This window comes from Carex rostrata, chromosome 27, assembly GCF_964058835.1.
Source record: "Carex rostrata chromosome 27, lpCarRost1.2, whole genome shotgun sequence".
Taxonomy (NCBI): domain Eukaryota; kingdom Viridiplantae; phylum Streptophyta; class Magnoliopsida; order Poales; family Cyperaceae; genus Carex; species Carex rostrata.
In genome coordinates, this window is record NC_135944.1 from 6,717,796 (window position 1) to 6,745,704 (window position 27,909).

At 31.8% G+C, this 27,909-nt stretch overlaps 3 protein-coding genes and 1 long non-coding RNA gene across 5 annotated transcripts; 3 read left to right on the top strand and 1 right to left on the bottom strand.

Moving 5' to 3' along the window:
* Nucleotides 1-1,670: 1,670 nt before the first annotated feature.
* On the top strand, nt 1,671-3,953 carry LOC144545313 (uncharacterized). The gene is made up of 3 exons (XR_013508468.1): nt 1,671-2,236; nt 2,750-2,831; nt 3,841-3,953. It is a non-coding gene; the product is annotated as an uncharacterized LOC144545313 (long non-coding RNA).
* A 3,285-nt stretch (nt 3,954-7,238) lies between these two features.
* Nucleotides 7,239-8,311, bottom strand: LOC144545028 (disease resistance RPP13-like protein 4). The gene is made up of 2 exons (XM_078293581.1): nt 8,189-8,311; nt 7,239-8,102 (listed from the first exon to the last, which is right to left on the bottom strand). The coding sequence occupies exons 1-2, from the start codon at nt 8,309-8,311 to the stop codon at nt 7,239-7,241; spliced, it is 987 nt and encodes a 328-aa protein (XP_078149707.1).
* Nucleotides 8,312-10,608: 2,297 nt separating this feature from the next.
* LOC144545029 (disease resistance protein RPH8A-like) lies at nt 10,609-11,322 on the top strand. The gene is made up of 2 exons (XM_078293582.1): nt 10,609-10,894; nt 11,033-11,322. The coding sequence occupies exons 1-2, from the start codon at nt 10,609-10,611 to the stop codon at nt 11,320-11,322; spliced, it is 576 nt and encodes a 191-aa protein (XP_078149708.1).
* Nucleotides 11,323-24,427: 13,105 nt separating this feature from the next.
* Nucleotides 24,428-27,842, top strand: LOC144545082 (ADP,ATP carrier protein 1, mitochondrial-like). 2 transcript variants are annotated; one of them, XM_078293636.1, is made up of 4 exons: nt 24,428-24,455; nt 25,243-25,738; nt 26,364-26,735; nt 27,286-27,842. In XM_078293636.1, the coding sequence occupies exons 2-4, from the start codon at nt 25,262-25,264 to the stop codon at nt 27,580-27,582; spliced, it is 1,146 nt and encodes a 381-aa protein (XP_078149762.1). In that variant the 5' UTR covers nt 24,428-24,455; nt 25,243-25,261; the 3' UTR covers nt 27,583-27,842. The 2 variants fall into 2 exon arrangements, with proteins under 2 accessions (XP_078149762.1, XP_078149763.1); XM_078293637.1 differs by having other exon boundaries at nt 24,445-24,581.
* Nucleotides 27,843-27,909: the final 67 nt, after the last annotated feature.

A 27,909-nucleotide genomic window follows, 5' to 3' on the forward strand; every position in this document is an offset into this window, starting at 1 on the left:
ATATAGTATAATTTCAATTTATAACGGGGGTTAAAAGGTATTAATGTATATAAAATATACTAAATTCAATGGACCAAATTATAAAAATTTTAATTTATAGGGGTAGCTTAGCAAATTTTACCTATCATTGTGTTCCACCACTAGATATTCAAAGAGCAAAACCAATGACAAAATATTGGAAGAAGTTTTGATGTACTGCGTTTATAGAATTTCGCAGTTTGTAAAAATTAGTAACTCAATTGGTATGCGTTTTGGTTGAAAAAAAAATACAGATGTACGAACAATAAATTTTACGTGTGTCAAAATTGCTTTATATTATATACTTAAGATATTCATGACTTGATCGTACCTAATATCAGTTTTAGATTTGTCTCAAACATGATTTGATTTTTTAATTTATTTTACGATTACATGTTTTTGTTTTTATAAAGAAAGAAAAAGTCAAATCTCTCCTTTTTTTTTCAATTTTATATTTATATATGTTAAACACTAGTGGAAAATATGAAATCAGAATCGGTTATGTACGCATATCAGTATCGGAATACAACCGATCCTGATGAAGGCGACACTGATACTACAATAATCTGGATCGGTTAAATAACCGATCCTGATAGTTACTATCAGGATCGGTTGTTTAAACAACCGATCCTGATAGTAACTATCAAGATCGGTTTTTTATAAACAACCGATCCTAATACTATTTTTTTTTCAAAGTTGGTTCTGCAAAAAAAATAAATAAATAGTATCAGGATCGGTTGTTTATAAACAACCGATCCTGATACTATTTTTTTTTTCAAAGTTGGTTCTGCAAAAAAAAAAAAAAAAAATAGTATCAGGATCGGTTGTTTATAAACAGCCGATCCTAATGATAACTCCCTATATAACCTGCTTAGGGTTCTTCTTATTTTCATTTCGCGCCTCTCATTTTCAACTTAGCGTCTCTCTCTGTCTCCGTATCTCCCTCTCAAAATCCTCAGCACTCTTTGTCTCTCTCTCTCTGTCTCCGTCTCTCCCTCTCCTCCGTGTCTCTCTCTCTCTTTCTCTCCGTCTCTTCCTCTCAAAGCCGAGCCTCTCGCACCTCCGATCAACTAATCATCCGGCCGATCAACTATCATGGTATTAGCTTTATCTAATTTTCTCATTATTATACTTTTAAAACACATTTTTTTGTATTTTTTTATTGAAAAATGTTTTTCCATCTAATTGTTACCTTTGTTTTTGTTTTTAGGGTCTTTTTTAATCTCAAGTGATGTGATTGCAAAAGAGGTAATTATTGATTTTTTTTATTGTTGTGCTTTACATTAATTGCATAAATGTGTGTTAATTGAAGAAATAGCCCAATTAGTCACTTGTATGTTTGTTAATTAATTTTTTTTGGATTTAAATTTCTTGTTATAATATGTAATGCTTTACAAAATGTTGGTTCTTTGAAAAAAAAGAATTATGATCAGTTGTTTGAAACAACCGATCCTAATATTATTTTTTTTAAAGATGGTTCTGCAAACAAACAAAAAAAAATAGTATCAGGATCGGTTGTTTATAAACCACCGATCCTGATAGTTTCTATTTGGATCGGTTATTTAACCTGTTACGTTAAGAAATTTTTATAATAAAAATTGAGAATGTTTTAAACATAATAAAAATTTTGTTATGTTGAACTAGGAGTGAAAAATTATAGTTTATATAAAATTGGGAACAAGATGCAAATTTTATGCATGATTATAGGTATAAAAGCTTCTTTATTTAATATCCAACAATTTGGAGGGTCTATTTAGAAAATTTCCCAAATATGCATGTGAACAACTCAACTTTCTCTCTCTCCCTCCATTCCCTTCTCTGTTGCTGCTGCCCCCTTTTTGTGTTCCCCCAAAAGAAAGAAAAAGAGAAAGGAACCCTCTTTTCTCCCATGAAAATCCTTGAGAAATTGAAGAAGAAGTTGGAAATTGTTGATTCAACTCTCTAGTAGCTATCTTGTTCTCCATTGGTACTCACTTTCTCTCCTCTTCTCTCAAATCTGAAATTCATCTCTATTTTCTAGGGTTTTTGATCAAACCCGAAATTTGTGTATAAATTGTGAGTAATCTATCTCCATTAAGCTTCTATGTTGTTAATTTGGTGTTTCATCTCTCAATTTCATCTTAATCTTCATTTTCTATCTAGGGTTTGGTTCAAATCCGAAAATTAGAGAAATATTTTGATTTGTCTAGTCTAATCCAACAAACAAAGGTGTTGATTGGTAAGTTCTTCTCTCACTCTCTTAAAATCTGAAATTAATTTGGTGTTGATCTCTTTTCTTTGTTCCATCTTTTGTGTATGGTGATAGTTAAACAAAGTCATAATATTTTTGATGAAGTGCTAATATTGTCTCCGAAAGGCTTAATATTTATTGAGTATGGTGATAACTAAACAAAGTCATAATATTTTTGAGGAAATGCTAATATTGTCTCTGAAAGGCTTAATATTTATTGAGTATGGTGATAATTAAACAAAGTCATAATATTTTTGAGGAAGTGCTAATATTGTCTCTGAAAGGCTTAATATTTATTGTGTATGGTGATAATTAAACAAAGTCATAATATTTTGATGAAGTGCTAATATTGTCTCCGAAAGGCTTAATATTTATTGAGAAAGGCTTGATCATTTATTCCAAAATGGATTATGTTAAGGAAAGTATATAGAAAATAATATCACTCAAGTAAGCATATCAATCGTCGAACAAATATTGAATTAAGTATATATGTTAACATAGGTGTAGGCTCGGTTGAGCAAGATTTTGCGGGATCTTTCGAGACGTCCGAACCATAAGTGCGAGATACGCTCTTCATAATCAGGTGCGGGGTTCTTGGACTTGTTTGATGTTTCATTTTCAGAAATTAAATTATCTTTTTCGATTGTCATGTTGTGTGATTGATTGTTGCATACTTGAAATTTTCATGTTGTATGCTTGATTGTTGCATAATTGGAATTATGTGAATTGTGTGCATAATGCATCTAAAACCGAATTGTTGTGGTATGATTGATTTGCATATTTGTATGGTTGTCATTTGTATTGTTCTCTTCTGAATTGACTATGGATAAAGGTCACCACAAATTGATGATTGTGAAATGATATGTGAATGAAATGGCAAGGTTGAGCTGTATCAGCTAACTTTGAGATGATATGTGAATGAATTTGCAAAGTCTGCAAGCTGGCTTTGATCCCAGGATCCTAATGGCCTTAGGTGAACGGCCCTCGAGATATCCCAGTACTGGTTGGGACGAGGGGTGGGTGACTATATATATACATGTTGATTGTGATGGTGGGTGACCTATGTGTGACGTCTGTGGCTCGGGGGCATTACCCGACGTGGTAATGCATTTGGACGGTCAATTGACTATGACGATATTCTGATTTATTTCATGTGAATTTTCATTTTATGACTTGAACCAGACTTTAGTAAATGGTTAAGCCAAAGCATTTATAGATGGGTGTCAGATAAAGGGTCCAGCTCGGTGGGCCATCTGTAGGTGCCAGTAACCCTACAGATGTGGGTTTGATAAAGGGTCCAGCTCGGTTGAACATCTATAGATGCTACCAGCCATAATAAAATGAGTTAGGCCAAATATGTGTTTGTTTGAACTTCATCTTGGAAATTCCTTAAGTTGTTTTTCACTCGATTCTTGTTGTCAAGCATGTGCATCCATATATATATATATATTGTTTGTTATAGAACTGCTAATGTGATTTTGTATGGATTTCATTTTTGAACATGGAGTCTGATTGCAAGTCCAATAACCTGATTGTGGCAAATTTCGCACTGAGAATTTATTCTCACCCCCACCCTTTTGGGTTCTTTTCAGGTTTAGGTGCGGCTGATCCTGGAGAGGCACGCGAGTAGTAGGCCTGTGGTATATGACACCAAATTACCTTAGTAGTTATTTTGTTATTTGACTAGAGAGGCATATCTTGTTTTGTTGTACAGTGCTCTCTATGTCACACCTTATGGTTGGTATCCATACGAGATACCTTTTGTATGATCTACTTGTATCAGACAGTTTGTACTTGAACTATATATATAAACTTGTTTTATGTATTTTATTGTGATGTGATGAAAATATTGTAAATGCCTTGTAAGCATACATGGAGTTGTATGCTTACGGCAGGGCCCTGTCACGCCTCGTGGCCGCGGGGTGTGACATAACCGATCCGGATTATTGTAGTATCAGTATTGCCTTCATCAGGATCGGTTGTATTCCGATACTAATATGCGTATATAACCGATCCTGATTCCATATTTTCCACTAGTGATTGCGATTCACTCTCAACTTTACACAATGTACATCATCTTATTTAAAAATAAAATATTAGTATATATGCAAACTTATCATTTCATCTATCCCAGACTTGCTCATTAGGTATCAAGCCATTACAGTTGTGTATGTTTTCCTAGCTACTGTTCAAACAAAGTCAATTCTTCTATTTTTTTTTTCTTGTCCACGCTCTATTCATTGCTACAATATAATACATAATTCAGGAATACAATTAATTGGAGTCAACGGTCTCTTAGGTTACAATAGTTCGTTAAACTAATTTAAAAATTAAATTCGGATTGAAGGATAATTGTATGTTTTTAACTTAATGAGCAAAAAAAAAACATATATATATTTAAACTCACGTGGTGCAGCATCGTTCATCTCATGAACTGAGCTATATATTTGTCATAATTATTTTGAATTTTAAATCATATATATTTCAACAACAAAATAAATAACTATATAGTTTTTAATATAATTTAAAATATATAATGAAATTTTATACCACCACACTAAATCCATGTAAATATGAAACAACATTAAAAATAATCTATAAATTTACAACCTCAATAACACAACACGAAATTGTACGTAATAATTGTCATATATTTTGCACACTAAAATGAATACAACTAAATAATTATTATTATACATTAAATTTAACTGAAAAGTACATAATGATAAATTTATGCTTCCATATAAAATTCACTCAAATATATTATTACATTAAAATATACTACAATATAATTATTTAACACTTAATCGAACTCCATCAAAAACTCGCGGACATAACTTGCAACCAGACCAGATGTGTCGTGACAGGTACTAGGACTTATTTGGCATATCTAATTTTATATTTAATTATGGTTTATTATTTATGGGGCATGTACTTATTAGGCGATGCATGTATACCAATACGATTACAGGTTCGGTTTGGAATCAAATGAATAAATGCACGAGTGTCTATTAATTGCATAAAGCTCTTAAGCTTTTTGCAACGATATATTCATTTAGAGACCTTTAAATTAATTAAGTAATGATCAAATTAACATTAACATTGAAAACTTTAGATCAACTAACTTCTGGTTAGTAACCATATTTGATTCTATTGTACTTATATAAGTACCATATAGTCCAGAGGACATTGCTTGCATATTTTTCATTATGATTTTCTGGTTATTCTTAATAGATGTGATATGAAGATATTCGCAATTTCTCTCATTTATAGTTTCAATATGATAACCATTCTTTCGAATATCTTTAAAACTTAGTAGATTTCTTCTGGATCTACTTGAATATAATGCATCATCTATTATTAATTTTGTTCCTTTAGGTAATAAAATACAAGCTCTTCCGGAGCCTTCAATTAAATTACTTGTACCAGATATAGTATGGATATTAGTCTCACCAAGATGCAATTGTGAAAAATATTTCTTACTTTTCAATATGGTATTTGTTATTCCGCTGTCTACTAGACATGGATCTTCTTTACTTACCATTGCGTCAATCATTTTCCTTTAAAATAAAAGAATAAACTAATAACTTCCACTTATTCATTAACTTTATTTGCATAAAAAAATTGAAATGTAAATTTAAACCTTTATTAAACATAAACATAAAATTGTACATTTTATTTTTATCCCTTAGTAAAAGTGTTTATTTCTTCATCCACATTATGGAAGAAATCTGATACATCAAGGTGTGTATCCATATGACATTAATTTCCGGGGTCATTTTTAGTAAAGTTAGTTTCCACATTTTTTTCCCATTTTTTTTCTTAAGTGGCATACAACAGGTACATAACCAATAATTTGCCATCCGACATGTGTAACAAACATCTTCAAGATGTTTCCCTTTCTCATTTCTATTAATACGTATTTATAACAAAATACAACTTCAAGTAATTAATAACATAACTTCAAGTTATGATAAATGAAAAGGGAGATAAATTCAAGTTTTGTGAGATTTGCCATATGTACTACAAAATAGATACATATTAATAATTTCAGATTATTAATATCATAACTTCAGGTTATTAATGCCATAAGTTTAGGTTATTAATATCATAACTTCAGGTTATGAAAAGGGAGATAAATAAATATAAATAAAAGAATACGTAAATGCATGAATAAATAAATTTAAATGTATTAATAACTTCAGGTTAATATTATATAACTTCAAGTTATAATAAAATATTTTATTTAATAACTTCCAGTTATTAAATTGCTTGACTGCGCAATTGTAGAATTTAAGTTGAATTAACTTCGGGTTATATTTTCATCCAATGACCTACAATAATTGCTGGTTATTATATTAATTTTATATGAAAATTTCTAATGAACTTCAAGTTTTAATTGGGAATAACTTCATGTTATTATTCATCCAGTGGCCTATAATAACTGCTGGTTATTATATTAATTTTATACTAAAAATTCTAATAGAACTTCAGGTTCTAAATAAACATTTAGTTTTGATAATAACTTCAGGTTATTATTCCATCATTCACTTCAAGGAATGATTCTTATAAACCAAAACAAATATAATAAAAAATTTAAATGAAATTTAAATTAATGAAAGATATAAAAATTAATCACATAAATTACTTACATGATTACTTTGCAACTTCCGAGCAATTCGTGCTGATAACGTGTTGTAAAATAAAAATAAAGAAATAAAATAAGATATTGACAATGTATAAGATAGTTATCTCTTATTCTTATGTTTTTCTTGTGTATCAAATATAATCTTACAATCCTCTATTTATAGGTAAAAAATGTAAATAACAAGCAATTGTAAATTAATTGTATTGATAAATGAGAAGAGAATAACATAAATCTTTATGAGAAGTTTTGAAGTAATTACGGAAGAGTTGCAAATGAATATCCATTCATAACTTATTTTATTTATAACAACAGTCGATATAATGTATTCAATACTTCTACTAATCAAGCCATACGGTGGGGATTTCCTGGGACGAGAACACTCTCCCTTTCTTGTAGTGATGATTTACGCCAACTATCCTGATCAATGTTGGGGAAGTTCCTGGGACGAGGACATCCCACAAATTCCACGTACTCTAAATTCTTGAATGAGCTCCTGACCTCATTCCATTCAATTGGAACCAACTTTTTCAAGAACCTGAGGCGCAATATCTCCACTTTCCAGTTATCATTGTGAGGAATTTTAGTAACGTTTCCACCTCTAATATATAATCTCTTCAACTTTTGCAGATCATTAGGGTTTTGCAACTTTGATGCCTCAGGTTCTGGATAACATCTTATATCCAACTTTTCTAGATTCTTTGATAAAGAGTATGTTGGTATCATCCCATACTTATTTTGTCCCCATGTAATGGTCAATACCAAAAGGCTCTCCAGAGAATCAAAGCCCGAGAAAACTTCGGGATCAGAAATGTTGACGGAAATTCTAATGCTGAGCTTCGTGAGCTTATTTAATTTTGATAGATCGACTAACTGGCAGAACTGGTTACTTTGTTCCATGCTTCCAACCACAAAACCCTTTAATACCTTTAAATTAGAGAGCTCACATACCCACTTTGGCATATGATCTAAGAGGTAGCACCCTGAAATATCTAAAACCTCCAGGTTCATGAACCACCTTTCTTGTGGCAATGACCGTCTTATTAATTTTGGGTTTAATATGGACCTTGGTTTATCTGGTAATTTTTCCAAATTATGACAAGCCCTGAGGTCTAGCACTGTTAGGAGATCTAGTTTTCCAATTGATTCATGAAGCTCTGTTATTCCTGAAATGCCTCGTAGGCTAAGGAAGCGCACTGTTTCTGGAATCTTCTTTAAGAAATCAATTTGGTTGACCTCAATGTGGTCATTTGACTTTCTTTCTCCAGACCCAGTTCCTCAACCCCGTTGTGAACATATGTCTTTGTGCAACGCCAACTACCAAGTTGGACCACCTCCAAGTGATCATGCTTGCTGTTGTTGGTAATGTCTATTATGTCGTAGGAATTGAGGTACTTCTGATCTAGATTTAGTAGCATCTTCATATAATGTTCATTTTTCTCTTTATATAAACACCAAGAGCCTTCTTCCTTTTTCTCAAAACTAACGTGGTCATATATCTCACTGTTGGAGATCAACCACGCATGAAATGTAGGAGCTATCGTTAAGCAGTCGATTACTTGATTATGCTCTCTATTATGTACTGGTATGAGGAATTTTTCCCTTTGGCGCTAATTAAAAAAAAAACCTCTATAATAAGTACGACCTGTGCAAAAAGAAATAAAATATTTATGAGTCTTCAAAACATGTCTATTGACATTGACTTATCTCTGTTTGGATTACACTCATTATGTACTTAATATGTGTAGTTTGATAATTCCAGTACTCTTTTTTCTTTTCTTTTTTTTTATGGTTGGCAGCGATAGCCGACAACAAATATATTGATAAGAAAAAAATAATATTTACAAAAATGATAAACAATAAAAATTAAAATCACATCTCTAGCCCCCACATAATTCCAGTACACTTTCTATTATTCAGTAATTACATATATATACATATCATGCTCTTTATAAAACTTGAATCTTAGATGCAACAAGCTAACTATTGTCTTCTTCATGGCATATATATACCCCTTTTACTAAATGCTCGTCATTTCTCAACATTTGTTTTCAGCTTACGATATGCACATTTAGTGTATGTATAATATAAATGTTGGGAATCATAAAGACCAATTAATTACGCCTTATTTAGATATCAAACAATTACATCTCATCTAGAGGTCAAACACTTACATCCCAGGGAAGAAGAAACAATTCCCGCCTTAATCTAAGACCGTCCTATGCCAAAGAGACCCAAAACATAATCTTTAGTACGGAATACAATACCTGATTCCATATCGTTTGCCATGGAATATCAAACCCTAGGTTGGAGAAGCAACCGTCTCCGTGAGCGCGAGACAAGACTCTTGCAAGCTTTTTCTTTCACGCCCTTTTGGACGTTGAATCTTAGATTAGGTCTTTCAAAGTAACAAGATCGCCATTGAGAAATCATTTCCAAATTTCTAATGAATTTCTCCTCTCAATTCTTTGATGGTGGAAGAAGGGAGAAGGCTCTCAAAATTCTCTCAATTCTTTGATGGTGGAAGAAGGGAGAAGGCTCTCAAAATTCTGTCTAAGAATAACCTCTTTTAAGAATTCTGAGTTGAGTTGGTTATCTTGTGCCTTGGGGACCCATCTATATATAGTTTTACACTTTTGGCGACACGAGTGCGTCCGCACTCAGGTCCAGTGCGGGTGAGCCACCCGCACTGGGTCGAAAGGAGCGTCCTAATAACCACCTTACTTAGCCCCAAAAATAGCAGTGCGTCCGCACTCAGGTTCAGTGCGAGTGAGCCACCCGCACTGGGGTCAAAACAGAACTTTCAGAAAATTGACTAAGTCCTCAGTGCGGGTGAACCCCACCCACACTGGAGCTCAGTGCGTCCGCAGTACGCTCGGACTTTTTCCTGCGTTGTTCTGAAGTTCCCAAAAATTGGCTCTAAGTACTTAGTGTGTCCGCACTCAGATCCAGTGCGGGTGAGCCACCCGCACTGGGCTCCCAAAAACCTCCCAGAATTTGGCTAAGTCCTGAGTGCGGGTGCACTCAGGTCCAGTGCGGATGGGCTCACCAGCACTGGGCTCCCAAAAGGCTCCCAGAATTTTGCTAAGTTCTGAGTGCGGGTGCACTTAGATCCAGTGCGGGTGGGCCACCCGCACTGGGCTCCAAAAAGGCAGTTTTCTTAATTGCAAAGTTCAGAATCAGTCCATCAATGATTTGATCTTTGCCCAAATTGTTCTACATCCTATTGAATACATTGATTGTCTAATATCTTAAATATCCATATTAGATCTCTTTAATTGTGACAACCATATATGACAGTAAACAATTCATAATTATATTACATATATGCTCAACTTTGGATTATGATCCGACAATAAATAGTTATACACCTCCTATAATCCAAAGAATCCCATTTAATTAATCTTCTAATTTCATTTCAATAGAAACTTGGTTAAAGTGTCAGAGATATCACATGCATGCTAGTTCCATCAGAAGTTGCCATATACATGATCTCATTCATGATCTTGCCTTCCTAAAGGCCAAGGAGGATAAGTTTCTCACAATTTGCTCAAACCCTAGCGACGCCAAGGCATGCCATGTGGCAGTCCATTACTCAGGTTGCAGTGAATCGATGGAGCATACAAATGCAAATCCAAGACTCCGTTCTTTGTTGTTCTTTGAGAAGTCATTGCCAAATTGATCTCGGCAAAGGTATCTTAGGGTGCTGAGTGACATGGGACAGAGTGGGCCTGTAGAATTCGAGTATTTTCATGGACTGACTCGGTTAAGGTATTGCGAGCTTAGTGGGATTTCAAAGAGTACCAGAAGATCTTTTGAGTCGTTCATAGGCGGCTTGAAATTGGTGGAGACCCTTGATATCCATTTACTAGTAAATCATCCCAGCTTGCCTGATGATATATGGAATGTTAAAACATTGAGGCATGTCAAGCTATGGCGGTATACGCCAGGACCCTCATCATCTGCCGATCTAAGAAATCTGCAAACACTCACGGGGCTCAGTTGCCAAGAGTCATGAAATGAACGGTTAACTAAATTAGCAAATGTGCGCGAGTTAGATATCGAAGTACAAATCTCATTTTCGTGGGATCTATTCGCTAAGTTGCTCGACACACTGAATCATTTAACCTGGCTGTCAGTATTTGGTTCTGAAGTGCCACAAAAAATAGTTGAGATGCAAAGGTTTCCATTTTATCAGCATTTACAATCTCTGTCTCTAAGAGAGCGATCCTCATTCTCCAACAACAAGTTGTCGCCTGAGGTTGGCATGTTTCCCATCCACGTCGTGGAGCTTACACTCACGAATCTTCAGTTCCGGGATGATCTGCTTCCGGTGCTGGAAAAGCTACACTACCTCAGGATGCTCTGGTTGCAAGGAGAAAGAGAGAATCGAAAGATGAGCTGTTCTAATGGAGGCTTCAAACCATAGTAGGCAATATCGGCCGATACCGATCCGGATCGGCCAATACGTATCGGTATCGGCCGAGTCCGATCCGATACCGAGCCGATATTGATGGATTATCTGTTTTTGGTCCGATTTATGCTATTTTGGTCCGATACCCAACTATCACATAGTAGTAAAAGGTTTATATATGCTAAGTACCCGTGATTAAATAGAACTCCATGTAAAAAGGTTCAAAAATGGAGAAGGATGTGAAATTGAGTAATATGCCTCTACCACGTGCATGCTTCCAACTAAATAGTAAATAGAAGGTGTTTTGGCTGTAACTGAGTTCGTTTCTTTATTCTTTCAATAAGGAATATAATGCTATTTGCCTGATTTCAAAGTTCAACAAAATCTCAAATTCAATCCTCAATGATCGGTCAGGTACTTGATGAAATACCAAATAAGCACAATTACAAGCCATATTTAAAAATAAAATAAAATAAAAGATCTGGTGATTGTTCAAATACATAGCAAATGCTGTATATTTTATATAACCTTTGAAAATTACATTTTGCCAGGGACAAAATGACAATTTCTTAAATAACCATCTGTTACAATGCATCAGGCCAGCAGCCATATACCCTTTCTCCCTCATGAAATTGCTTATTGTACTCAATTACACTCATAATTTATTTCAATCTAGATAAAACAATATAGAACATAATTTTCAAACATAACAGTAACAACCTAATTAATGAATGTTATTATCTAAAAGGTTGAGATCTAAGTCTAATCATAGAACTGTCCAGTGATCCCTCCTTCAGCCAAAGCAACCATCACGACAGTTTTTTTTTATCAAGGTTCACTGCCAACTAAAAAGGTTCAGAAATGGAGAAGGGATGTGAACTATCCAGTGATCCCTCCAGCCAGCACAACATAGTTTCTGGCAATGAAAGAATGTGTTTATAGTTTTAATGCTTGTATTATATTGTATTAGTGAATTATTTGATTGTAATCATTTATCTAAACATAAATTATTGAAAAATTAATTTTTTATCAATTTTTTCCTATTTTTTTAGTGTAAAACAAGCTTATGACAAAAAAGTCCGATTTTCCGATCCGAATCGGCCGATACCGGCCGATACGCCGATCCTGGATCGGTATTGGCCGGGACCGATCCTGATCCCGATACCGATATTTCCTGCTATGCTTCAAACAGCTACGCGAGTTGACATTTTACCAGCTAACCAATCTAGAAGAATGGGAGATAGAGGCGGGCGCCATGCCGATAATTAAGCTGGTGAAAGTAGAAGACTGTGACAAGCTGGAGGTACCTCTCGGGCTTGAGTATCTGTCCAACATCAAAGAACTCAAAGTGACTGGATGCCAGCTATTGCAAATGAAGTCAAATGAGATCCGCGACTTATGCAAACATGTTCCCTACATATCGTTGTAGGTCTTCGATCCCCGGAATGCATTCCTTTAATTTAATTTAGTTTGGAGGTTTATTGTTATTTGTGCTAGTGTTTCCTTTCAGTACTTTGTGACTCTCTTTTCCTTTTAATTTGTTATTTGTTCTTTTTTTTTTTCTTCCTAGAATTGTTGAAATATGCTTCCAACAATGATTTTGTTTCGGTACTGTGCTGCATATATTTACTCGTGTAACATTTAGACTAGTGACACATGGCATTATTCTGTTGGCTCCCTAGCTATATTGTAATTCTCCATAAAATATATACTTCATTGTATTTTTTTTTCCTTTTATTCGCGAGGTCCCATGTAGACCATTCAGTACATTGTAATTCTCCATAAGTATATTGATTTCCTTATATTTGGAATTAAATTTCTAGAAACATATTAAAGCAAATCTGGAATTTAGGAAGCCTCTTTTTTTAATTTTGCTGCATATATAACAGCATAAGTATTCCCAGTTGAAGAAAAAGGGAAAAAAAAGAGAGCCACTATTTGGATGTCCAATATTCATCTTCTGAATGAGAATTTAAAATTTCTGTTTTTCTCAATCTCAAAATTCATTCAATATTTTATAAATTTTATTGCAAAACAAAATTAAAAAACAAAATTAGCATTACAGCAAATACAAAATTTAGGAAAATATCTTTGCTGCAAAGAAATAGCATTTCAGCAAATAAAATTATTAAAATAGCATTCTTTCGAATAAAATGACCAAAAATAGCACTACCATAAACAAAATTATCAAAAGTAGCAATCCTTCGTATAAAATTAACAAAATAGCATTGAAGGGAAAAATTAGCATAAATAGCATTATCTTCAACAAAATTTATGAAAACAGCACACGCCAAATTTACAATCATAGCATGACCACCAACAAAATTAACGCGGACATCGCATTAACACGAACAAAATTTGTAAAAAATAGTATTAGTGCAAATAAAATTTAAGAAATAACATTACAGGGAACCATATTTACAATAATAACTTTACAAAAACAGCATTCACACAAATAAAAATTGTAAAAAATAGTATTACAACAAACATTATTATTGAAAATAGCATTACTTTAAACAAAATTAACAAAAATAGCCCAACCAAATTTATGATCATAGCATTGCCACAAAGAAAACTAAGCAAAAATAGCATTATTGTAAACAAAAACCCTAATAGGATTTAAAAACCGTGTATGTTACCCTTTGTTCACAGATATTTTTTAAGAATATTGTACAATGTGTAGATTTTTTTTTTTACTTTATATAATGTGCTAACTAGCATCCATATGTTTTCTGACCATGAAAGAAACATAAAATAAACTTTATATAGATTTGAAACAACAGTGAGCCTATGGTACTATGCATATTACGATTTGTTATCGTGCTACGACTCTATATTCGAGTTTTCAAATCCTAACGGTCAATCTGAACCGTTCATCTTGTTCTCCATATTAATATGTGTTTGGAGACCAAATTTTACATTTTTTGAAATTTTTTTACTATCTTTTTAGAATTATTGAAAATCACTATTTTTGGATGGTCCAGAATTTTCAGATCAAGTGATTTTCTAAATATCTAAAAAAATAGTAAAAAAATTTCAAAAAATGTAAAATTTGGTCTCCAAACACATATTCATATGGAGAACAAGATGAACAGTTCGGATCAACCGTTAGGATTCGAAAACTCGAATATAGAGCCGTAGCACGGTAACAACCCGTGATATGCATAGTACCATAGACTTACTCTTTGAAACAATTTACACATACAAAAGGCATGATTAAACACATTTGTACATGAATCCAGATTTACATGTAAAATAATTAATCAAATAACATAGAAAATACATAGATTCGCAAATATGCAATATACAAAAATAACTTTCTAGTTATTAAATATTAGACATCAATTCATGATTGATTTCCCTCTTCTCCGTCTGATGGTGATAGTCGAGATTCATAGTTCCGGCCCTTCCGGGTGCTATCGTGTTAAACCTCGACAGAAAATAGCAAGGTTGCACACGAGGGAGAAATGAAGATGAGAAATATCTTGACCAATCACTCCTAGAGGGAAGAAAAGAGAAATGAAGCGAAAATGAAAATACAAGAAAGTGAGCTGAGAGGTGCGAATGAATCATACACGGCTTCTAATATTTGAATACTGAATGAAAGTATACACGATTTTTTAGCAAAAAAATGTGTATGAAGGACTACAACCGTGTATAATTTTGTGACCTTGCGTAGACGGTTGCATTTTAAATGATCATGTGTGTATGGTTGAGCTCATATTCGCGCAAGCGCCTCCTTCCTTTACACACTGTTTATTTGGAATTTTTCTACATCCATGTATGATTAATGTTTTTGTAGTATCAATATATATAATATAAGTAAGCTAATTTAATTAATTGTAATTACAAACAAATTTAATCAACATATTGACTTTTGATTACATTTCAAAATGACTGTTTTGTCCTTCTCTTTGTAGTTTCTCTTACTCTATTATTTTTCTCCCATTTTCTTGGTTTCGATTTTGTTACCTGAACCCAGTGATACTTTACGAATAGATCTGAAGAGTTCAGTTAAAGAATTTGAAGGATTCCTAGGGACCAGGGCTGTAAAATAACGCAGCTAAATTGCAAAAGAGGAATCAATGTGTTCCTAATAATCATATTAATTAATCAAATAAGAATATAGACCACTAGTCAACTTTGCACCAAAATTATCTTATTAGGCCGAATTAAAATACACAGAATATATCACGCATCTTTTTTTTCCCACGTCTGCAAATTTTTAATGGACCGTATTTAAAAATAGGCCTCTAATTGTGCTGTTAATATTTAGAGATGTATATTTAATTAAAAGCTCATATGCACTAGAGTAAGAAAATAATTTTGACATATTATTTTTGTTTTTGTATCGCTTTGATTTTAAAAAAAATGGAGAGATTAATATATTTTCAGTGAATTGTGTTTTGGGCTTCAAGTATATATGCAAAATTGGTGAAGTGCTAATGAATGTATGTTAGCTAATTAAAGTCATCAACTATTTTCAATAATTGAAGCAATTATTAAATATTATTGCATATATTCATTCAGCTACAAATTATTGTATATGTGGGTAATCCTACTTCAATATACAAAATTAATTATTTTATTATGTAATGATCTATTGAGCTTTCTCTATACTGTTTTAGCTTACATTCTATTTAATAAAAAAAATTAAAGATCAAATTTATTATTAACATTTTTTTTCAGGTGAAACCTAAAAACTAATTCTACTTATAAGAAAATATGAATTAGACTAATTTGTAGACTATTTAGCATATGATTGTTTAATTAGACAATAAATTGTGAATTATTATTATTTTTAAATATGGCATTCCATGATAAATATTGTAACTTTGTCATCCTATTGCATGTATCGAAAACCCAATTATTGTGAACAAAATCAAATTTTCATGAGGTATTCATACATTTCTTATTTTTGTGAAACCTTTACTATATATTATTTTATAAATATCTGTTATGTAATTGCAATTAATTATCGGGAAGACAGAAAATGAGTATAAATAGTAAGATTTAATATTTATTTATAAAAAAATCTTACAATTTTTTTTATTATAAGATTTCAGAGTAAATCAAACTATTGTATTAAACATATTGTTTAGTAATATTCACCATTCCAAATTTTGATTTAAATTTTTTTTTAAAGATATCATTCTCACAAATAAGTGTATATTCAAACAGCATTTAAGTTTTCGGTACTCCATATATATAGACTTTCTTGAGACGGTGGCAGTGCATATTCCAATAAAACAATTATTGTCAGTAGCTTAACATAATTTTTATATGTACATGTGGAAAATCAAGAATGTATGATCCATACATTTTTTTAATTTATTTATTTCATTTTTGATATATGATCAATACTGAATCTAGTTTATTTTTGTAAGATATCATTATGTTTTTGTTAATGTCATTATTGATTATATTATTCAAATACGATTTAAAATCCGTTATAAAAATGAACAAGAGTTTCAAATATATACTAAACAAAAAATTTAAGTAACTTCAAGAGAAATGTTAACTTAATAAAAATGAATAAAAATTTATCTAAAGAGTTTAAAGGAACCTTAAAAAATGGTAATTAGAGGTTGCCGAAAGGATTCTAATTATAATATAAAAAATTTACGACTAGACAAAAATGGATATAATATATAACTTTATGTAAATTGAAATTTTGTAATTTTAGTTTATTACATTTTATAATTTGTCTTAATTTTAGTTTTTTAAATTCACCTCTGTTATTAAAATGTTTACAAAGTAATAAGCCAAAATTCAATATTTTAGATTAATTTTTTATCTTCAAAATTTTTATCCAAAAAGTTAGAGTTTTCAATCTGATTCGGTCGAATTCTATTGATCTCGCTTTCAGATGTGACATGATCAAATTAGTTTGTGTGACATAACATGACGTGATTTTCTTAATTTGTCATTTTCAATCAAAGAAAACACTCCACGTGATACATGAACAAGTGAGATCACATAACGTGACTGAACCGATAATAATGTGACTAATTTTCTTCACAAATTCAGGGATATATCACATATTGCATTGTAGCATGTATATGACGATATAAAGAAAATGACATAGATTTCATTTGAACCATTGGATACAAAATTTATGGAACTTTTTTTTCGCAATCCTGCGACTCATGATGCATCCAATTCCAAGGAGAGATTACTTTCCTACCCCACATTCCACCCGCTTTTAAGAAATATTTATTATTTATTTATATTTAGAAGACTGAGAAATAAATTATTCTCAAATTATATCAACGTCATGGGTACAATAAACTTCAAATCTTGTTGAATTATTTAAAATTGTATCTATTACGATGATAATAAATAGAATCAATAATTTTCACCATATTTATAATTTTGATTGGTCAACAATACATTTAATTTTGCTACTATTTTTATTTCAAAAAAAAGGGACGAAGGGCATATTAATTAATTAGGCGACGTGGCAAGGGCAGACAAGTAGGGTTTTTCTTCATGTATAATTTCCCTGATTATTAGGCCCCACTCGAGTGTTATTTCTTTATGGATAGCCTTGTTACATGTAAAGAAGGAAACATTGTTCACAGTGGATCAAATCACAAATTTAGGAGTTTGCTATGTAGCAAAATTTGTGCCGATTGAGTGAATGAAATTCAAAGTAGAGACAATTGCAAATTATTGTAATTTAGAATTATTATATAAATTTGATACTATTACTATTACTATTACTATTACTATTACTATTACTATTACTATTATTATTATTATTATTATTATTATTGTCAGCGACATTATCATCATCATCTTATGTACCAATCGACAATTATGAAATAAAGGTTAAAATACGAATGGCAACCAAAATATAATTTAGAGATTGCATAAATAATATCTTGTACTTTTATTTTATCATTGAGACAGAATAATATTAATTCTTGTAAAAATAAAAAAAAATTAAGGGGCAAAATGAAAATTCTCAATTTATAGCATGATTCAGTTATGTTTTCGACCCTAAATCCACCAAATTATGTTTTTTTTTTTTACAAAAAATATAGAAGTTAAAAAATTAAGATGAATAAAATATATAACATAATTAATGAGTGCTGAAATTGTGTTCAGGATAATCATATTACAATTGATAAGGGAGTTCAAACATGAGTTGGTTCATCAAAACAGAATTAAAATAGTCAAACCAAAATTTAATTCGCTTTTTAAAAATCTAATTGAATCATCCAATTTAACTAGAGGAAGAAATTGTTTTAGACATATTAGTTTTGTTTTTGTATCGTTCTGATTTCAAGGAAAATGGAGATCAATATATATATTTTCAGTGAATTGTTTTGGGCTTCAAGTATGCAAAATTGGTGAAGTGGTAATGAAAGTATGTGAGCTAAAGTCATCAACTATTTTCAATAATTGGAGCAATTATTAATTATTATTGCATCTAATCATACAACTATAAATTATTCGATATGTGGGGTAATCCTACTTCAATATACAAAATTAATAATTTTATTATGTGATGATCTATGGAAGTTTCTATATATTATTTTAGCTTACGTTATATTTAATAAAAAGATCAATTTAAATATCAAATTTATGATTTAACTTTTTTTTTGTTTTTTTTTTCAGGTGAAACCTAAAAACTAATTCTACTTATAATAAAATATGAATTAAACTAGTATGTAGACAATTTAACATATATATGATTGTTTAATTAGGCTATCAATTGTGAATTATTATAAGATTAAATATGGCATTTCACGATATGTGTTGGATTTTTTTCATCCTATAGTGTGCATTGGAAACACAATTGTGTGAAGAAAATGGTTTTTTTTCATGAGGCATTCATGCATTTATTATTATTTTTTTTAAAACCTTTACTTCTATACTACTTTATAAATTTGTCTCTTATACAATTGCAGATAATTATTACAAGGAAAGGAATGAGTAGAATAGCAAAATTTATTATTTATTTTAACATCCAATTTTCTTATTATAAGATTTTAGAGTAAATCAAAATTTTCAATTAAATATATTGTTTAGTAATATGCACCAATTTAAATTTTGATTTACATATTTTTGTAATAAATATTTTTGTATTACATATTCTAATACATAAATTAGGTTAGCTACCATGTATAGCTTGACATTTATAATAAAGATGCTAGCTTATTTGTTGCCTAAACTTGGAACTTATTATCAGTATATAAAGTGAAAGATAGTATGATCGATTGATCGATTGCTTCTCTAAAAGCTAAACACTCAGATTGCAAGGGACTACACGCCACAACTTTAGCTGACTTATAACACATTAGCTTATCTCGTTCTTAATTACGTAACCTATGCCTCCTTCCAACTTCTCTTTGCAAGCTCCGTTAGAATAGCAGACATTAATCTATTAATTGTTGAACCTGTAATTGAGAATATTAAATTAAAATTTGATAAAAAAAACGGGCGTGACAGTTTGCAAAAGAAAAAAATAAACTTGTATTAGTTAAGAAAACTTATAGATATGACTTTTGTATTTAATTATGAACTAAAATTATATAAATAGTTCCCCTCACAGATGGAGACTTGGAGACGGCTGACACTAACATGTTGTATGTTGTGTTAGTATGTGTAGACCGTTCATTGTCTTTATTGATTCTGTGTGAAGGTGCTACCAGTGATATATCATAATTTATCATTCTTTTTCTTTCTTGTTTTATATATTGGGCCTATTTGTTTTTTTAAGAGAGATGATCAGCTTGAATTTCATAATATAAGACTATATCTTGGGGGTTTATCTAGGATATTATGAAGCTGCAAATGGATTGAGAATTTCTTTTATTTTTATGGCTCTAGTCAAGTCTCAAGTTCCAGGTTGCAATTAATCTCAATGTTCAGTTTTATTAATATTCGTTTCTGTTGCTTTTGTGGGTACGTTGTATGATATTTTCCAACAGTTTTATGTTTAATATATGATGTTTAATAATTAATGTGACAATCATAAAATAATCTCAAGGCCAAGAGAAATATAGAAGCAATTTTTGCTACACAGGAGTACAGGACTGAATAAAACGTTAGAGGTTGCCGAAAGAGATTTTAACAATGGGAGAAGAAATATGATATGAATTTTTTAAGAGTAATTTTAGTTAATTATATTTTATTTTTCAGTCCTTAATTTTATTTTATTTTTAGATTCACCCATTAAATTCAAGATGTGAAGAGAGCTAGCATAAGCTCTCTTAGGTTTGACAATTTAAATGTGCATATGAAATCTTGACATTTCAATTAGAAATTTGATTGAAAATGCAAGGATTTGATTTTCTCTAGCCAATAGATGAAACCATGTTGAAAGAAAATATATCGCCATTAAGAATTAAGATCAATGCCGAGAGGGGATCTCTTTGCTTAACCTCTCTCTTTAAATTTATCCTCCTCCTCAAAAGTCCATTAACAATACTTGTCAACACCTTTGCAAAACTAGTGACTGTATCCATCTTCAACTTACCATAGCAAACGTCTTATGAATGTCTGCTTTGAATAGAGTCAGCGATCGATATCTAAATTTTGAATGAATGATGAAGCACCTCTTGAGCATAAACAAAACCCTCAATCATTAATTTGTCTACCTTTCACAAATCCGGTTTGATTTTCTAAGACTAATTAGTTCCATAATCGTATATATATTTAATTTGTATTCGATTTGCCAACACCTTAGAAACAATTAATCTTCTGAAAGTCGTGCACTAGGCTAATGGGTCTGTAATCTTCGGTATGCATGATAATCAATTTTGTCGGACTGCAAGCCTCTTATCCCTTTCGTTTAAATATATATCTTGCATTCCATGATATATATAATCTTTATCTCCAATTTGTAATTCATGGTTAAACTGAAAATGACATCAAAAATCCTAAAAACCATGACCAAATCTTGAAGTCTTCCTTGCTTATCATTTGTTTAATTACCACCACCTTCTCCAAATACTCCTCCATAGCTATGGTTCAATCTCAAATTGCTCAATTTCTTTGTAGTGTAATTGGGCTTTGTTTTTATTAGTGTTGGCCCGTTCATTAAATGTAATAATGTTCAGCAAAAATGTTTTATCATTTTGTGAAGGCCCAATATTCTGCAGCTGCTGGCCCATTAAATCAAACGGTTCCAAACATTGAACCAGTGAGATCGAAAAACATGAAATCTTTAGTAGCTTCAACAATTTTCATTGCATTTCGTTGGGAGAAATATATTGATTTGTGTACGAGGAGGGATTCAATTACATCCTTTTTAGTGACATTGGATTGCATTTTATATTTTCAAAGTCTAACAGTTAATTCAAACCATTCAACATGATTGATATGTTAAAATATATTAGCAGATCAAATTTTATATTGTTTTGAATTTTTTACTATTTATTAAGTTAAGTATAAAAATTCAATGGTCTGGAAACAATGATTTTGTAAAATACTTAATAAATAGTAAAAAAAATATATAAAATTTGATATGCAAACACATTTTGATATATCCATCATGTTGAACGGTTTAGATCGACTGTTTGAAATTTGAAAACTTTGAAAATGAAGAGTTTAATTCGGTGTCACTAAAAAAAGGGTGTAATTGGATCCCTCCTCTTTGTATACATGTTTCAGTGATAGATTTTTGGGAACATTCTATCATTCTTGGAATAATCATTTAATATTATTATATGTAATTATACAGCTATAATTTTTATTGTGAATTATTATAATATCTAAATATGGCATTTCACGATATTTGTTGGAATTGTTTTAATTGGATCCAATTGAATGTATGGAAACACAATTGTGCTGAACAAAATCAAATTTTTCATGAGGCATTCATGCATTTATCATTATTTGGAAACCTTTATATACTATTATATAAACTTAAATTGTTATACAATTGCAATTGATTATCACGAGAAAAGAAAATGAGTATTATTTATTTTTAAAAATAGATGTTACAATTTTCTTATATATGATGTTAGAGGCGGATAGCAAATGTTTACATTAATATGCACCATTTTATATTTTCATTTACAATTTTTGTATTAAACATATTATTTAGTCAACTAATGGAGATTTGAGATTGTTATTGTAATCGCCTTGTAGAAAAAGAAATCGCTGGTTATACTAATAGGAAGTGCCAACAGCGCCTGCCCTTGAATTTTCAACTTGGATTATTCTTGCTTAATCTTAGATAAGTGTCTGCTATTGTGAGATGTAATGCTGAGGAAAAACGATTTGGGTTGGGGTATATAATTAAAAAACATATGCTTTAACTTTTTTTTAAAGTAAGCTAAATCAATTGATTTAGTTTTTCATTTTATTTAAACTTTAACATTTCACGTGTTAAGACTGCATAATGCATATTAAAATCACAAATCACATATTTATACTCGAATGTGAGTTGATGTAATTAAATAAATGAAAAATAATTGTTATACCCGAATATATATGTTACGTGTGATGATCACACATGACATGATTAAATGTAATATAATTAATCATATTTATCTTCTTCATTTTTCATATTCTAAGTTAGTTTATTGAAAAAATAAATAAAAAGAAGTTCAAAAATACAGGAAAAATAATGTTGAAAAAATTAATTGCGTGACGTGAAATGATCAAATCGATTTGCGTGGCATAATGTGATGTGACGTGCTTTGTCATTTCCAATCAACAGAACTAGTAATGACATAACTAATTTTCTTGGTAAATTTAGATACATATATCACCTATTGCATTGTGATATGTTTGGATGGAGCTAGAATAGTTAGAACAGTGAAATTTACGATTAGTAAATGAGAATAAAGAAAAATAGTGATTTTCAAAATAGTGTGAAAATGATGATATTTGAATTAATAAAAATACTGTTTGGATTATACATTTGGAATAATGAATAGCTGAAATCGAGAAAAAAAATAATATTAATAAGGTGCTAATTAATAGAAAATATGTGAAAGTGGGATCTCAAAAGAAAAGAAAAGAAAAAGTGACAGCTAAAGAAATATTACTTCCCTACCCTTACATTCCACATGCTTATCAGAAATATATATTTATTACATTTACAAGATTGAGAAATAAATTATTCTCAAATTATATCAACGTCATATGTCTACATTAAACTTTAAATCTTGTTAAATTGTTTAAAATCGTATTTATTACGATGATAAAAGAGAGTAATCAATAATTCTCAGCTTTCTCAAAAAAAAGAAAATTTTGCTACTAATTTTCTTTAAAAAAAGAAAAAGGGTAGAAAGAGCATATTAATTAGTGGACGCGGCAAGGGTAGATTGGTCATTTTGTTTGGCAATGGTGTGGAGCGGACAAGTAGGGTTTCCTCTTCCGAACCATGGTTGGCCTGGCCGAATGCACTGTATAATTTTCCTGATTATTGGGCCCCACTCGAGTGTTATTTCTTTATGGATAGCCTTGTTACATGTAAAGAAGGAAACATTGTTCATAGTGGATCAAATCACAAATTTAGGAGTTTGCTATGTAACAAAATTTGTGCCGAGTGAATGAAATTCAGAGTAGAGACAATTGCAAAATTGAATTAAAATAGTCAATTTAAAATTTTATTCGGTTCTCAGAAATCTAATTGAATAAACCGAATTAAACTTATCAACTGAAAAAAGCGAAGTAAATTTTTGTTTGTTTATTGAAACTAAAATAAGTGAGATTAAATTAAAAAACATTAAAACTTAATACTTATATATAATAGTCAAACCAAAATAAAGAAGATTAAATTGAATCAAATATAAAAAGCCGAAGTAATTTAATTAAATATTAAGTAAATTTCAGTGTGTTTGGTTGATCCAAAATAAAAATTTAAACCGATGCAAATATTAAAAGATCAAATAATTCTAAAATACAGCCAAACCGAACCATTTAAACCGAACTATATAATTCAAAAAATTTTGGTTCGGTTGAAAATCAAATAAGGTGGATCTAATGAATATTTGGACTTAGCTAGAAAGCCAGAAGGCTAATAGTAGGGGAATGTACATAACTCGCTACACAGAGAGAGACAAAGAGTGTGAAGCAGAGGATCGTAGGTCCTCTCCTGTCCACTTATAAAAACTCCTACCCAATTTTTCTCATTCGCCTCCTCTTCAGACGAAAGCACAGATTGGCGGCCTCTCCTTTTGGTACTTCTCTCCACATTTCTTCTCTAATTCTCGCCATTTTAATCTTTTTTTATACTTTAATAATGATTTTTATTCCACGAATTCGTGATAGACTGATCCAGATCTTACTAAATCCTCCTTCGATCGGTAGGTTTTCACAACAAATTCAGTGTATGCTTTACTAGATCTGTAGATCTGTTGGATCTGAGATATTTGTTAGCTTTAGATCCGAGATAGTTTGCGTTTTCACTAATCATTAATTTTAGATCTGTCAGGTCAGGTTTTTTTATCTGATATTAAGACTGAATTGCGTAAAATTTGTGTAGATCCTTTAAATGTCAAGGTGATTTGACTTTTAGTTTTAGGTAGAGTTCAACCTTTAGCTATTTTAAGGCTATTTTAAGGAAATAGCCTGACTTAGAAGTTGTACTTTACGTGCTAGCTGAGATGTTACTGGTATCTCTAAATTTAAACTTTTAAGTTCTAATAAATCTAAAATTGAAATTATGTCATAGTCTGATGAATTATATTGTTATTACCTTTGATGTTTTACCTTATTAAATTAATCAATTCCAAGTCAGAGCTACATACTATCTCTTCCAGCATTGAGTATTGAGTTTAGTAACCTGTGTAAAATTTCTTTAATTCCAATGTTATATGTGAAATGAGTTATATCTCACTTTCTCTTGATTTCTAAATGTAACCTGTATTGCCCCTTTCTTGATTGCTAATTTTAACATTAATTCTCTTATAATGATACTGAAACTCTTGATATGTTCTAACAAATGTGTATTGTTTTCTCCTTCAGATCAAATTATAAAGTAAACATGGCGGAGGAACTCCGCGCCCCATCTGTCATTCAAAAGATCCATGGAGGTCAATCAGGTCTTTTCACCCGCATTGCCCCAACCCATTCATTCCCTGCCCGTTTCAACCACACCCCTTCCACTCAAAACCCATTCCTTAAACCCTACAGCAGTGGTCTTGTTGGACTTGGTGCTGTTACATCTCTCCCAACCGTTTCCCCAATTTTTGCTGCCGCTCCGTCAGAGAAGGGACCATATGGATTTCTCATTGATTTTATGATGGGAGGTGTCTCAGCTGCTGTGTCTAAGACCGCTGCTGCACCAATTGAGCGTGTGAAACTCTTGATCCAGAATCAGGATGAGATGATCAAGGCCGGTAGGTTGTCAGAACCTTACAAGGGCATTGGTGACTGCTTCAAACGTACCATGGCAGATGAAGGTGTTGTTGCTCTATGGAGGGGTAACACTGCTAATGTCATCCGTTACTTCCCCACTCAGGTAATGTTACTTCACTGAATAAGATCACAAGTCCTGATGTATCATTGTTGTTTAAAGAAAGAAGAAACACTAGGTGAATAGATGAATATAGACATTAAACAGTAGATCAAAACAGGTATCAAAATGGTATAATAATGTACAAAACAGAAATTTGATAAGTTTCTAAGGGCTTATTTGCTTTTTGTGTTACTGTAACTGGTATCTTGCTTTTTGGATAGCTGTTTGTAGTTGGTTTAGTTTAAGCTCGATGTAATTCTGGTATTTTGATGTAATAGGGATTGTAAATGATGGTTCTGTTACCAGACCTGAATCTATAGGTATATTTCAATAGAAATTCGGTGGGTTTTATCCCACTTCAATCCAATAATATTGGTTTTGACAAGTGGTACTGTATTTGATGAATTCAATATCTGATTTACATGAATCATCCACCTTATTTTATCATCTTAACCTCATTTATTGGGCTATTTATCTTAGCAAATCTCGTTATTACAGTAGATCAATCCTTCAATCCTTTCCTAAAATTGTATATAGATGTCCTGTTTGTAATATAGTGGTCAGCTCTTAAACTATTGTGCTTTCCTTTTTGACCAAATTTTTATTTTTATTTTTTTTCTATTGCCAGGCATTGAACTTTGCCTTCAAGGATCACTTCAAGAGAATGTTCAACTTCAAGAAAGACAAGGACGGGTACTGGAAGTGGTTTGCCGGAAACTTAGCCTCCGGTGGTGCTGCCGGTGCTTGCTCCCTCTTCTTCGTGTACTCTCTTGATTACGCCCGTACCCGTCTTGCCAATGATGCTAAGGCAGCCAAGAAGGGTGGTGAGCGCCAATTCAATGGTATGGTTGATGTGTACAAAAAGACCCTTAAATCTGATGGTATTGCCGGTCTCTACCGTGGGTTCAACATCTCCTGTGTCGGTATCATTGTGTACCGTGGTTTGTACTTTGGCATGTACGACTCCCTCAAGCCTGTTCTGCTCACCGGCAACCTTGCGGTTAGTTCTGTCGCCTACCTCTTATTTTTAAATTAAAAGGTTTTAAAATTACTATGTTGTACTTGCACATACCGTCTTTTATAGACCTTATAATATAAAGACAGCTCTCTATGTTTGCTTGTGAAGGTCACTACACCATTCTGTGTACTGTACTGTTTGAAATCAGCTGATAAAGTGTTTCAATTTTATCTTTAAAAAATTAAAAGGAAATATTTCTGCGAATAATCTACACGCATTCAACAAGAGAACGGAGTAGGTCCGATGGGCATTGGACCTACTTCTGATCCAATGAGCTCCAGCACCGTCCGATCCGCATTATGATCTGTGCTCATGAAAATTGAAGTAGACACAGACTTTAAAGCGGAGTGCACACATCTTAATGCAGATCAGATGGTGATTGAGCCCATCGAACCAAAGTAGGTCTGATGGGCATCAGACCTCTGAACTTATTCAACAAATAGTTAGAAGTAAATAAATTATCATATAAACAGGGAGCACTTTTCATGGACTCCAGATTCTGAAATGTGCCATGTTTTCTTTGGTTTAACAGGACAACTTTATGGCGAGTTTCCTTCTGGGTTGGGGAATCACTATCGGAGCGGGTCTTGCATCATACCCGATCGACACTGTTCGTCGTCGCATGATGATGACATCTGGCGAGGCCGTTAAGTACAAGAGTTCGCTAGATGCCTTCAATCAAATCTTGAAGAACGAGGGTGCCAAGTCACTCTTCAAGGGTGCTGGTGCCAACATTCTCCGTGCCGTTGCCGGTGCTGGAGTGCTTGCCGGTTACGACAAGCTTCAGGTCATCGTCTTCGGCAAGAAGTACGGATCCGGCGGAGGCTAATTACTCTTTTACCCTCAGATGATGATGATCAATTTATTTTTAGGTAAATTTTTTTTTTATCGTTTGTGTTTGAATAAAATTAATCGTGGTCGGCTATGAACATGGATACAGAGTTTTTGGTTTTTTTTTAAAATTTTTTTTTATGCATGAATTGTTTTCTTGCAGCCTCCTGTTATTGGGGCATAATCCGCAAGGATAATTTTTGTCAGAAATTCTTCAAGTACTGTTTAACATCAAATAGTTTATTTTTTGAAGTTAAATTTGTTGCTTGCTTTTTTCTGCTTTTTCTTGTTTGTTAATTATATCTTGGTTCTTATCTTTTCTTTT